A 13,630-nucleotide genomic window follows, 5' to 3' on the forward strand; every position below is an offset into this window, starting at 1 on the left:
ATGTACAAGCAGATGCCTCTCACGAGAATTTCCCTGAGATAATCCACTTGGCCCAAGGGATCTTTAGATAAATAATTGAAATGAAAACCAGTGGAGTGGCTTTCGAAAGCAAGGAGCTTTATTTAGATTCCCGTGCTGCTCTCCCTTTTACATCTATTCTTTAAACAAGGAGCTTATTATCTGGGCTAATTAATCGTTGTCCCTTAATGGTCTCCTGCCCCCAGAATCTCTAGCCTTTTGACGACCACCTGAGCATCGCAGGGGACCAGACCCCTCACCAGACCCCTCTATGGAAGCAGAGGAGTCGGAGGAGAACAGGAAGCCTGTCTGCAGCAGGCATGCAGGGAAGCTGGCGTGATCAGAACGCTAACAGGGCAGGCTGTGTAATTACATGTTTCTTGTAAGTGTGTTAGCTCCACGGGGAGCTGAGTCCATTTGGAGACAAGGAGAAATAGTCCCCCCTTTCAGTAAGGTGAAAAGGGTCATCGCATATCCTAGTTGCCATTCAAATATAATAAAGGTAATTGTTGCTCTAGAGTGCTGGCTCGCCTTGCTTTTGCTCAGTCATTCCTCATGTCTGGATTATGCAGACGGCTGCTTTCTAACTAGGGAAGCACACTGCTTTGAGGAAGAGAGAAGACCATTTGTTTTGCAAGCGGTATGTTGTGATTATTACCTTTTTGCATTGCTTCTGCAGTATTGTGAGGGGGGTGTGGAAGACTAGAATAATACAAAATCTGGGCTGTAGAAGCTTGAACCACAGTGCAGATTATTCTCTTGACAGTTAAAAGCAATTGATATTATTCCTCATGCAGAGGTGGGGGGGGGGCTTTGCAGCATTCCTGTATTTTTAACTTGTTGCCGTAAGGTTTGTGTTAGGATGAATGTCATGTTGCTGTTGCCGTTTGCACCTCCTTTTTAACCATCCTGCAGATTCCAATCTGATCTTTCGTCTCTCTAGCCAGATTCCTGACTGCATCTCCTCTTCTCTCTCCCTCCCTTGAGTGTAAAGTTTGGCCTAGCTGAAGCTTGTTTCAACCCTGCAGATTTTGTTTTTTGGGTAAAAGAACTCAAACCAGAGCATTTTCTCCCTGAGCTTGATTTTGGATGTTTCCAGGCTGCCAGTGGATGCTTTGCCCTTGACAGAGGGCCAAGAGCCGACCGAATCCAGGGGAGGATTTATATGCAAGGCGACAGGGCGATGGCTACGCAGCGAGCTCCGGAATCTGCTCTCAGCTTGTTGATGGTGAGTGGTTTAAGGGGATGTTGAGCTTGAGGTGGCCTGGGTGGATCGAGGGTGAAGATCATGTCAAGGAATTGATGGATTATATTGGTATTGTGCTGCTGCTGCTGCTGCTGGTGGTGGTGGTGGTGGTAGTGGTGGGGAGGGCTGGCTGTTGTGCTTTTTTTAACAAAATGGACAAGGAAGGTGTTTTTTCTTTTTTTCTATGGCCACCCCACTCAACGGTAATGATCACAATTTAGAGAAAACTTCAAATTTACAGATGTCATCTTTTTGTGGCCCTGTTGTTATATTTTATTTAAAAATTTTTTTGTCTCCTGTTGTCTTCTGGTTAAGGTTAGGTTAGGGCAGGGGGGGAACTGCCATCAAATGTAGATAAACTGTAATGATCATGATAACAGCCTGCATGTCACAACAAGTTAGCATGCAGTTGTTTGTGTTTCTTAGAGCAGCTCCTGAATCTCTGCATGATTCAGGAAGTGAGCCCCGTGGACCTGTGCCCTTGCCTGCCTCCCTGTGTGTCCCCAATGACAATTCAGAGTGCCTTGCGCAGATGATGGTGTTAGCAACCAGAGGATGCCATCTCGGGGGCTGCATGGAGCACCTAATGACATGCAAGACCTGCCTATCTCGGGGGAGGGGAGGGGGAGGGTGTGGGTTTCAGGCACTGCCCACAACACATGGACCTACTGACCCACTCTTCAAAGTTCTGCCAAGGAGGCTGAATCCTGGAAGGGTGTGACTTTCTGTTCATTTGCTTTTATTAAAACAAAGCCCGTGGGCTTGAATTCCCCAGATTATACATTTCTTTTGCATCTTTCACTCTTTTTTTGCCATCCGGAATCATTTCAGTCCTGAGCTTTTCCAAGCGTTGAATTAATCCTCCTTCCCACCCCTCCCTTTGCAGGGAATGGAGAGGGTTGCAAATGGCAGTATATACATATTGATCTCTGCTTTCTGATGGTGCTAGAAATGGTCTCCTGGAACTTGGCATTTGCAGCCGTAGACTAATGGCCTCCTGGCACTTTGAGTGGTTAGCAAAGGTCAAGCGGAGAAGAACAACTTTTATGTCCATTACTAAATACTCTATTAAATTTATTGATGGTTTGTCTTTATATTTATCAGCAGCTGTCATAACAAGCAGCCAGCAGTGTGTTTCTTTCTCAGTGTTTTCCACGGTTCTTTAAATGGTTGCCTTCTGGGCTTGGCCTGTTTAAATCTGCAGAAGGAGCCCTCTCTGCCAGTGCAAAACCCAGTAATGGCAAGAATGGTTTGCAATGCACTTCAGATGATGCTTGGAGGAGCAGGGGCTTGGGCCTCAGTCTCAGTGACAAGGGAGCTGGGATGGATGCAATTGCTGTACAAGTAAGACATCTGTGGGCCTCTCCAAATGGCCTTCCTGTTGCACGTTCAAGGTGATTGGTATTCATGATGCTTTGGGGGCAATCACAGGTGACCCGACTTCCATCACTGCTTGTGCCTGCGAAGGTTTGGGGACAGTCACACTGCTTTCTTTTCAGTCAATGAGGATCCCTAACTTTCTGCTGAACCCCCCATAACTTATTATACCACTGGTGTTCTGGTTTATTTCTGTCCCATTTTATTGCACTTTAGCCCCTCCGAACAGTAATGCTGTAGAAGCAAACTAACTAAACAGACTAAAGCAGGATGGTATAGACACCCTTAATGCCAATAAATACACCTGCCATAAAACCCCCGCCTGGAGGGGCTGGTCTGTCTTTTGCCCGTCTCCCACAATCACTTCCCCAATTATTGTTTATTGTATATGTTGAACTAATTGGATAGCTAAGTTGTGCCCTTGAAAGACTACCCAGACAATGTGGGATGCCTTTGTGCATAGCTTAGGCAAATGAGTGTGCTGTTTACTGACCCGCCGCTTTCGTCTTCAGTGGTCGGTGTAGTATAGCATAGTTTTACTGGTTGCACCTTTAGTAGTAGCAGTAGTAGAGATCGTGCTGTTGACGTGAGCCTGTCCTTCAAGGAATATGCATTGAAATGAGTGTAGAAGTGTTAAGTCATTCTCAGTTCCTTCTCTTCTTGAGCTGGCTGGTCCACAGCCAAGCTCCACTGCAGAACCAGCATTCAAGCTATTTTAAGCTCATTGGACTCCAGTGACTCCATGGAAAAGCCCAAACCAAGAGGAGGGTGGGGTGGCACCTTAAACACCAACACATCTAGTATGGTAGAGGCTTTCCTAGACTCAAGCCCACTTTGTCCCATGCATGAAGGGAAATCTTATCTGGCAGGCATATAAGTGAGAAAGCTATGGAGGTGGAAGCTAAGTGGCAAAGAGAAGCAAAGACACAGTCAGTGACCATTAGAACTTCAACAGGCACCTTGACTGGACTCTTTTTGGCCCCTGCTGAAAACATTCTTAATAGGCAAGTCTGCCCAAATGCTTAGAAAGCTGAAGTCTTAGTATTTTAATTTTTGTAGGTTTTAAAGTATGGTTGTGAGTTTTTCTTTATTAATTATTTTATCTCTTTGTAAACTGGTTTGAGGGTGTGTGTTTTTTTTACAGGTATATAAATTTTACAAAATAAAATAAGTAGCCATACCATAATTTTTCTACAGTAGCAGATTGGTGATAATGGCTTGAGATTATTGCATTAACTCCTCTAGTGAGGAAGGGAGCCATTTCCAAGAAACAGTCAAAGGTAGAACAGAGATTCTGGGGTTTTCCTGCTCCCTGGATTTCCACAGGCATCTGGTTGGCCCCTGAGAGAACAGGAGGCTGGACTGGATGGGTCCTCTCTAGCCTGATTCCTCCCTCCCTCCCTCCCTCCCTCCCTCCCTTCCACATAAGGTAAAGGTAAAGGTAAAGGGACCCCTGACCATTGGGTCCAGTCGTGACTGACTCTGGGGTTGCGGTGCTCATCTCGCTTTATTGGCCGAGGCAGGTGGCGTACAGCTTCTGGGTCATGTGGCCAGCATGACTAAGCCGCTTCTGGCGAACTAGAGCAGTGCACGGAAACGCTGTTTACCTTCCTGCTGGAGCGGTACCTAGTTATCTACTTGCACTTTGACATGCTTTTGAACTGCTAGGTTGGCAGGAGCAGGGACCGGGCAACGGGAGCTCACCCCATCGCGGGGATTTGAACCGCTGACCTTCTGATCGGCAAGTCCTAGGCTCTGTGGTTTAACCCACAGCGCCACCCGCGTCCCTTCCTTCCACATACATACATACAAAATTTGTATACCACTGGATGATAACGAAACCTCTAAGCAGTTGGTCAGTTAATTAACACATACAGTGGTACCTCTGGTTATGTACTTAATTCGTTCCGGAGGTCTGTTCTTAACCTGAAACTGTTCTTAACCTGAGGTACCACTTTAGATAATGGGGCCTCCCGCTGCCGCAGCACCACCGGAGCACGATTTCTGTTCTCATCCTGAAGCAAAGTTCTTAACCCGAGGTAATATTTCTGGGTTAGTGGAGTCTGTAACCTGAAGCGTATGTAACCTGAAGCGTCTGTAACCTGAGGTACCACTATATTTGGAATTGTTGCCTTTTGTACCCAATGTGACCATATTGTGAAAGTGGTATTTGACCCTTGGTAGCTTAGCTAGTCACCAAGTGATGAATATGCATTTGTGGACTGACCCTAAGGCCTCCAATACAAATCATATTTACTAGGAAGCAAATCCCATTGAACTCCGTATGACTTTCTTCTTTGGAAACGTGTTTAGCTGGGATGAGCACTTACTACTGATAATTACATGAGCATTATGAAAGGCATGCACATTTCAGCGAAGAGGAAATCCTGCCTAACTCTTTTCCTTTTGCCCCTGACTCCTTTCCAATGCGCTGTAAAAACTAAGCAAAATTGTCTATTTATCTTCCTAGTTCCCATCTCATTCCAACACTTCTCTAAATAGTTTTCTCTTTACAATGTTTCCATAATTCATTTAGCAGTGAGATTCACTAATAGAATCTCTTTATACTCCCAGACTCCTGCAATACGGATATTATATTCCTGGCCCAAGGGAAAGGTCTAGGAAGATGGCTTTTAATAACAAAATGGGCAATTCATGTCATGGGAGACATTACTTAGCAACTAGCAAAATGCTCATCATTGTAGTGTTCTTGCGAAGGGAAGGCTGTATTCATTTTGTGAACTGTGTTTCTGTACCACCGCATAACTAGCATTTTCTGGGTGGCATACAGAGAAATGATTGAAATGCAATATGAGCAATTAAAAATGCAATTGCAATGAAACATATTGCAGCAAGGAAAGATCAGTAACATCAGACTCACGTCTTAACATTTCAAAATAAAACCAAGCAGAGCTTCAAATCTTTTTAAGTCCTTGAAAGGTCCCATAAAAAGCCAGGGTGAATAAACTAAAAGTTTTGCTGGACTTAGGGGGAACACAGCATAGGTGCTCGTTAGGCTTCTCTAGTAGCTGCCCATGAAGTCTCACTTGGGGGTGGCACTGGGAGAAGCGCCTTGGACAGTGACCTTTGCGTCCAGAACCAGGACAGGTGGAAGGGAGTGATCCTTCAGATAAGCAGTCTCCAAGGTGTCTGGGGTTTCAAAGGTTAAAACCAGCCCAGAAATAGACTGGAAGATGGTGCAGCTGACAAGGCAGAGTGTGGTGGCCAGTCTTGACCAGGTTGCTTCTAGATCCTTTTCAAAGGCAAGCCAACACATAGACAACCTACAGTCGCCTTGCATATTGTAACAGGGCGTGTCATTTTAGGGAATGAAACTTAATTTTTGCAAATTTCTACAGTGAGGGGATCTTAAAAATTTTGTTTTTGGGTGTGAGGAATGCCTGTCTGCTATTATTTTTGTGACTGGCAGTATTTAGTTTGGTAAGTCTATGTTTGATGAAGAAGCACATAAACTGCCTTTGGAAAACCCCAAAATTGTAATTTTACTTTCTGAAAATGTCACATAACACAACAGAGGTGGAGATAGCTGCTCCGGCACCCGGTGCGGCACACATGCTGTGCCCCTGGTTGCGGGGTGAGCATCCCAGGGGGGCGGTGCAGCGATGTAACCCTCCCTCAGGGATGACACCCGGGGTGACCACACCTACCACACCCCCTTCCTCCGCCAGTGTAATACAAACAAACAACTGGAAACACTTGGCAATCATTTGTAATGATTTCTATGCAATTTTACACACATTTTACTTACCAAGCCAAACTAAATTATATTGATTTAGCCCAAATATATTTTGAATTCCCAAGTCATGTTACAACTTTTTAGCACCCCTCATTCTGGGAATTGGAAAGCTGAGAAATTCAATGTGCCCTAATATTGCAAGGACCACTGCCATCATCCCTTGCTGGGTAAATTCTTGCCAGTGAGAGTGGCATCCCCCAGGGTCTGGGTGAGTGCCCCAGTGCCCCTCTCTTTCCTCCACAGGAACAAACAGCAACCATTCACTTATATGGGAGAAAGTCGAGATGCACATTTAAATGAGTGCTAATCCAGCTCCCTTTGGGACTCCCCCTCCCCCTTATCTCCATAGCCCTGCCCCAGGCTGTTTTTCTTGGCTAAAGGGAAGGAATGCTGGGAATATGGATAAGGAAGAGCTGAGCAAGAGAAAGGCACTTTCTCCCATGGGTGGCACTTGCATGCTCCAGGGGGGCTGGAAGGGGTCCTTTTCCACCCACCCTTCCTTAGTCGGTTTGGGGCTCCCTTGGCTTCTCTTTTTGATTGCAGTCTGAGCGGTTTGTTAGCTTGTTGCTGGTGTGCTAAGACTCTCAGTAAGATTCAGATTCCCCTCAATGTAGGGATTGCTACCAACTTGGATGGCTTCCACAGAGGATGTAGACCAATTCACGGAGGATCTGTTTATCTTCTCCCTCCCCTGTCAGGGGCCGGGTACTTCTCACTTGCTGGGAAGGGCAGTGGGAAGAGTGCGGCTGTGGCTGCTGTCCTGTTTGCGGATCCTGCTTGAGAGCGTCTGCTTTGCCCCATGAGGACCAGATGCTTGTCTGGGTGGCTCCTCTTTGGCCTGATTCCACTGGGCTCCTGAATCTATTCCCATACTAAATGGCACAAGGGCTCTGCATGAGGGGTGGCTAACACCCCAGAGGACAGGATCACACTTCAAAACGACCTTGACAGATTAGAGAACTGGGCCAAAACAAACAAGATGAACTTTAACAGGGAGAAATGTAAAGTATTGCACTTGGGCAAAAAAAATGAGAGGCACAAATACAAGATGGGTGACACCTGGCTTGAGAGCAGTACATGTGAAAAGGATCTAGGAGTCTTGGTTGACCACAAACTTGACATGAGCCAACAGTGTGACGCGGCAGCTAAAAAAGCCAATGCAATTCTGGGCTGCATCAATAGGAGTATAGCATCTAGATCAAGGGAAGTAATAGTGCCACTGTATTCTGCTCTGGTCAGACCTCACCTGGAGTACTGTGTCCAGTTCTGGGCACCACAGTTCAAGAAGGACACTGACAAACTGGAACGTGTCCAGAGGAGGGCAACCAAAATGGTCAAAGGCCTGGAAACGATGCCTTATGAGGAACGGCTAAGGGAGCTGGGCATGTTTAGCCTGGAGAAGAGGAGGTTAAGGGGTGATATGATAGCCATGTTCAAATATATAAAAGGATGTCACATAGAGGAGGGAGAAAGGTTGTTTTCTGCTGCTCCAGAGAAGCGGACACGGAGCAATGGATCCAAACTACAAGAAAGAAGATTCCACCTAAACATTAGGAAGAACTTCCTGACAGTAAGAGCTGTTGGACAGTGGAATTTGCTGCCAAGGAGTGTGGTGGAGTCTCCTACTTTGGAGGTCTTTAAGCAGAGGCTTGACAACCATATGTCAGGAGTGTTCTGGTGTTTCCTGCTTGGCAGGGGGTTGGACTCGATGGCCCTTGTGGTCTATTCCAACTCTATGATTCTATGCATCTGCAGAAGAGCATCTGCTGCAGCTATATTTTTATACTTTAGCCTTGCTATATTTATTGCAACAACAACACATATCAGTTGACACACAACAGCATTTCCCCCTTTTGAAGCAAAATGGCTTTGGCGTGCACACAAGCTGCTTAGAACAATGGCTACTCCGTGTCCAGAGTCGATGTAGCTCATGTGGTGCCTTCCAGATGTTATGGGCGACAGTGTCCATCAGCCCTAGGCAGGGATGGGGGTTATAGCCCAAAACATATGGAGGGCACCTTATTGGCCACCCATTGATCTAGAACATCTGCCCTAGTTTATACCTGCGGCTGGGATGGCACTGCCACAGCATGGTAGAGCATCTTCCCTGCTTTATCTTTCCTACTGCTTTGGGAGCCTATTGCCACTGAGAACTCCGGGACATACACATTCAGTCATGTATTAACCTCACAACAGCCCTCCTTTAAAACCAATCAATCCCAGAAAGGGCAGCTTGCCCAAGGCCACCTAAAGACCCTCAGGCCTGAGCAGGGATTTGAATCTGGTCTGCCATAATTAAACCCAACATGCTCAGTTACTGTTTCACACTGGTCCACCTCTGGAAGTTCTTGATTGTTTGCCTTGAAGCATGGAGGGAAGGTAGAGGATAGCATGGCTTGCCACTTTGCACATCAGATACAAGCTAGTGGGCTGAGATGGTATCCTAGGTGAACAACTCCTGTGAGTGTGCGCCATTTTGTAGAAAATGAAAGTGCATTATTTGACTTGCTGAAGGTAATAAGCTTATGGGGCTGAAATATAGTACTTTGCTGAAGCCCCCAAATGGCCCCTTTTGTCTTTCTCCCCATGTGACTTCAGGCAAGTGACACTCAGCGGATGCTGGGTGCAGCAAGCGCGTCCTGCAGCTGGGGGCAGGGCAAGCCACCCATGGGGGTTGGGTGCGCTCCGTGGAGCCTCTCTGCCGCCTCCCCCTCAGCTGTAGGGTGGCTGAGGGAGAGGCGGAGGGCAGACACAAGTCCCATGCTGCTGTTTTAGGCAGCGCAGAGCCTGCAGGTTTTCAAGCCACCACGTCACTCCCAGGAGAGACGCATGGCTTGGGCACGCTGCAGGCCCCACGGTAAGTGCCCAGTGCCAGCCACGTTTCGTTACATTGTTGACTGAACTAAAAGGTTTTGTGAGCCCATTTTTTTAAAAAAAACCCACACTCATATTTTTGTCATTTTTGTCACCCCCCTCAGTGATGATACCCGGGGGGTGGCCCGCACCCCCCTTCCTCTGCCACGGGTGACACTACTATGCATGGTAGTTTTACTGGACACCGTCGTCATAATTTTTTGGGACATGGAAGTTAAGAAATACTCAAACAAACCATATGGCAGAAAGGAAGTCCATGTATATGTACACTAAGAGCTCATTTGCACCCACAAGTGTGAGCGGTGCAGGTGTCTCTTAACAACTCTCAGCAGACTTAAACAAACTTTAGTGCCCGGGACACTCTGAGGGAAGCTGTGACTGTCCAAGTGTCATAATAGTGTTTTAGATGTATACTGTGGGTGGCCAGACAGATGCGTAAAGGTTTTTCTTTCTCCTGCTGCTGCAATATAGATGGCATGGAACTGAAAAGGAGACAACGTGCTGTCATGTTCTGAATCCTGGAAATGTCAGACAAATAGGATGGGCACATTTCATAGTCCAGTAGTTTACTCTAGTTATGCAGACTTCATAGCCGAAAGCATGCGCAGTCCAGCATTGGCGCCCCACTTGAGAGCCATAATATATTGCTCAGATTACAGGAGATAAGCAGCATCACTTCAGTCTTGGCGATGGGAAATCAGACCAGCTACAATAACACAAGCTACTCTCTTATATCATCAGCTGGTTGACACCTGAATGGTGTGTTTAGGCTGCTCTTGTATTTGCAGCTTCATTGCAGAGGGGCTATTGAATTTCTCATGTGGTTAGAATACAAAACGCTGATGGGAATGGCTCGCAATTGGAAGCCTGGTTCCTTAGCTTCATTTTATCTGTCCACATAAAGCCCTTTTGAAGGCTTTTCAAATAAAAAAGCGTGTATTGATCAAAGGGTATTGAATGGCACTGTAAGTTAGGTCAGTTGGGCTTGGTTGCGACAGCATTGCAGCATTCGGGCAGAATGAGATCCAAGAGGCCTGACCTCTAGACGGCCAGAGGTTAACGTGCCTTTTAATTGGTATTTATTGGATGAAAGTTGTTCAGAGTATAAAGGTGTTCACTGATGGCCCAGTGAGTTAAAATCCTGCTGTTTGGGGTGATCTGCTCACGTCTTCAACAGTTGCCCTTGGCTTTGTATATGAGTAATAGATCCCCATCTCCTGATTCTGTGGCCTCTTTTTAAAATTCACCTCTCATGATCCCAAGCCTTTGGGCGGATTTTCATGCTGCTATCTGGGGAAGGGCTCAGTGTCGGAGCACGTGCTTCACACCCAACAGGTCCCAGGTTTGAATAGTTCAAGCCTTGATGTCTCTGGGGGTGGCTGGAGATGGCTCCTGCCTAAAAGTGCCAACAGTACTGAGGCGGAGAGCTATATCCAAATCTGGTCTGGGAGAGGGTATTCTCTCTCCCAGGGTCCCTGAGGAGCTGCATCTGTGAATGCTGGGGAAGGAAAAGGTCCTGCTCTGTGGCCTTTTTGTTTTTGCCTGACCTCACAGCAGGTCAGCCAGGCTGATCCAGAGGTGTCATGCTCTCTGTGAGTCAGCGCCCCATGGCTGCACACCCTCTAATCGAGAGGCCTTCCGGTGTTGTGGGACTACAACTCCCATCATCACCTTGACATTGGCTATGCTGGTGGGGGCTGTTGGGAGATGGAGTTCAGTGGCACCTGGTAGGCTACAAATTCCCCATCTTTGACTTAGACCAACTCCTGCAGGGGGGGGGGAAAGAGGGGCACACCTTTGCAGGTGGGATGGAAGGTCAGTGGCAGAGCAGATGTTTTTCATGCAGAAGGTTCCAGGTCCAGTCTCTGGCATCTCCAATTAAATAGTCAAGTAGAAGATGGTGAGAAAAACCTCTTCCTAGGACCCCAGACCCATTTCTAGTCTAGCTAAATGAACCATTAGACAGACTTGGTACCAGGAAGCTTTCTGTGTTCCTATGAAGTATATTGAATTGTTCAATAAAAAGAAAAGCATTGGGTGTTTTCCCATATTTTCCTTTTAAAATGGATTCACTACCTTTTACTGTCCATAACATTTCATACTAGAAAGCCCCACCTGGGGGAAATTATTACTAGAAATTGCCTACCCAGAGATATTTCTTTAAAAATGACATAAACTCTTTTTTTTTACCCACCAAGCTGTATTGTTCCTGCAGTTCCTTGGATTTTGCTCCTCATAATTTGTGAAAAGATAATGAGAAACTGTTGTAGAACATATGTTTGGACTAGTACCTGTTTGAAATGTGTGTTGTAGCTAATATATTAAAGCAGGGACAAGGACACAGCCTTGGAATAATGGAGCCTGAATCTCCTTCCCTGATTTTGATTAACATGAACAAATGAAGCCTTAATGGTCAAAGCCCAATGCATTTTCTAATTAATCACAGGCTGACTAAAAACAATGCTTTGGACCATTACCTTTGCACCATTAGCTCTAAAGGAAGGGACTCATCAAGGACACCTTAGTGGCTCCTATATGGAATATGTTGCCATGGGCACCCAGGGCAGCTCTTCACCACCCTCTCTGTTTTAATGTGCAGGACTACTGGCAGTGTGTGTTTATTAATGAAGAGTTAGCTTTATTTGAGGATTGCTGGCAGTGATTATTCCTATTAATGCAACATTACATCATCTTTGGAAATAATATGACAAAGCCCAGCCCTTGAGTCCTTCCTTCTTTCAGTCAATTAGCATTTCTCCTGCAGTTTATGACAGCAGGTTGGGGTTCAGATGGGATGTGAAATAGTGAGATCATTATTGGCAAGGCAATGGTGTATGCCTTTCAAAAAGGAGGAAGATGATAGGACAGCTGATTCCTCCCCCTCAGCTGATATTTTTAGGTGACACAGTTCCCATTTCAATGGCTGGTGTCAATTGTAACCCTTAGGAAGGGAGCGCCATCCATGCGCCATCTGCCTCAGCGATACAGCAGATGCACAATTGATAGTCATTGCAGAGCTGCACTTGCTTTTTTGCAAAAAGGGAAGGCTGAATTTTATGTATACATCATAAGTCTCAGTGTGAATCTAAGTCATCACTTTGCATAGTCTTTGTACGCAGAATCGCTACCTTTCTTAGCATTATGGAACATGGCGGGTCAGGGCGGCTTTGGCGGTCACTTGGCTGCAGTGATAAAAACAGCATTTAGGTACAATTAATTGTTTTTAAACTCTACTAAAACTTCATCACCAACCAGTGAAAGTTCCCTCCCTCTGCTCTCTCACACCTGTTACTGTACTTGTGAGATAGGAATTTAAGGACCACTTGGTTTGTTTTCTAAAGCTATTTTGGTTCTGGTGTGTTACTGTAAAAAAAGGTAAAGGACCGCTGGCAGTTAAGTCCAGTCGCAAATGACTCTGGGGTTGCGGCGCTCATCTCACTTTACTCGCTGAGGTAGCCGGCGTTTGTCCGCAGACAGCTTCCGGGTCATGTGGCCAGCATGACTAAGCCGCTTCTGGTGAAACCAGAGCAGCGCACGGAAATGCTGTTTACCTTCCTGCCAGAGCGGTACCTATATATATCTACTTGCACTTTAATGTGCTTTCGAACTGCTAGGTTGGCAGGAGCAGGGACCGAGCAACGGGAGCTCACCCCATCGCGGGGATTCGAACCGCCGACCTTCTGATTGGCAAGCCCTAGGCTCTGTGGTTTAGATCACAGCACCACCCGCCTCCTGTGTGGGGCAACTAGCTAAGTAGACTAGCCATTGATGGTACAGCAGCTGCCCAGACCACAGATTTCCAAATCAGGACTTTTGATTCTTCACTTCTAAAGGCAGAGCTCAGATATCTGAGGTGTTGGGGAAACCAGACTGAGCTGCATGCATTAAAGAAGGTGGAGAGGCCTTAGAGTGAAGGTTTGTGCGTCACTCCTTTATCATGGGATGGGGAGCCTGAAGCCTCCTTCCCTGTTGGCCAACAACGCAACGTCCACAGGTTACGAGAGGGTGGCCTGTGTTTAGAAACAAAAACTGCCTGTACATGCCCAGAGTCGTCACGCTATTCCTTTTTCTAGGCAGCCTTTGGTGACTTGCCCATCCCACAGAATCAGGGGCAGATGATTACTGTACGCTTGAAGGGATCATGCAAACCTCTCTCTAGTCAGGGGTCAGTGAGCTGTGGATTGCAGCGCTTGCCAGTGTTATTGCATTTGCTTTGAAAGCCCAAGCATGTCCTGATAATTCAATCTGTCTCCCAGCTGCATAACACATGAGCGAGGCCTGGTGTGCCTTTGGGCAGCTCAGTCTTTCCCTTTTATATAGCCCCAGATTGCCAGTGCCCCCTGCCTGCCTGCCTGGAC

The 13,630-nt window shown here is 46.5% G+C and overlaps 1 protein-coding gene across 2 annotated transcripts in view; it reads left to right on the plus strand.

Annotated features, from left to right (window-relative positions):
- The first annotated feature begins 339 nt into the window (after positions 1 to 339).
- FRMD4A (FERM domain containing 4A) overlaps positions 340 to 13,630 on the plus strand; it is a 412,586-nt gene continuing 399,295 nt past the window's right edge. Inside the window, exons 1-2 of one of the 2 annotated variants that reach the window (XM_083464152.1) lie at positions 340 to 658; positions 1,118 to 1,246. In XM_083464152.1, coding sequence (XP_083320278.1) covers positions 392 to 658; positions 1,118 to 1,246 — 396 coding nt within the window. In that variant the 5' untranslated portion in view covers positions 340 to 391. Of the gene's footprint in view, positions 659 to 959; positions 1,247 to 13,630 lie in introns of those variants that run through there. The other variant, XM_083464151.1, reaches the window with a different exon arrangement.

The sequence above is a fragment of the Podarcis liolepis genome (genome assembly GCF_965112155.1).
Source record: "Podarcis liolepis genome assembly, chromosome: 10".
NCBI lineage: Eukaryota > Metazoa > Chordata > Lepidosauria > Squamata > Lacertidae > Podarcis > Podarcis liolepis.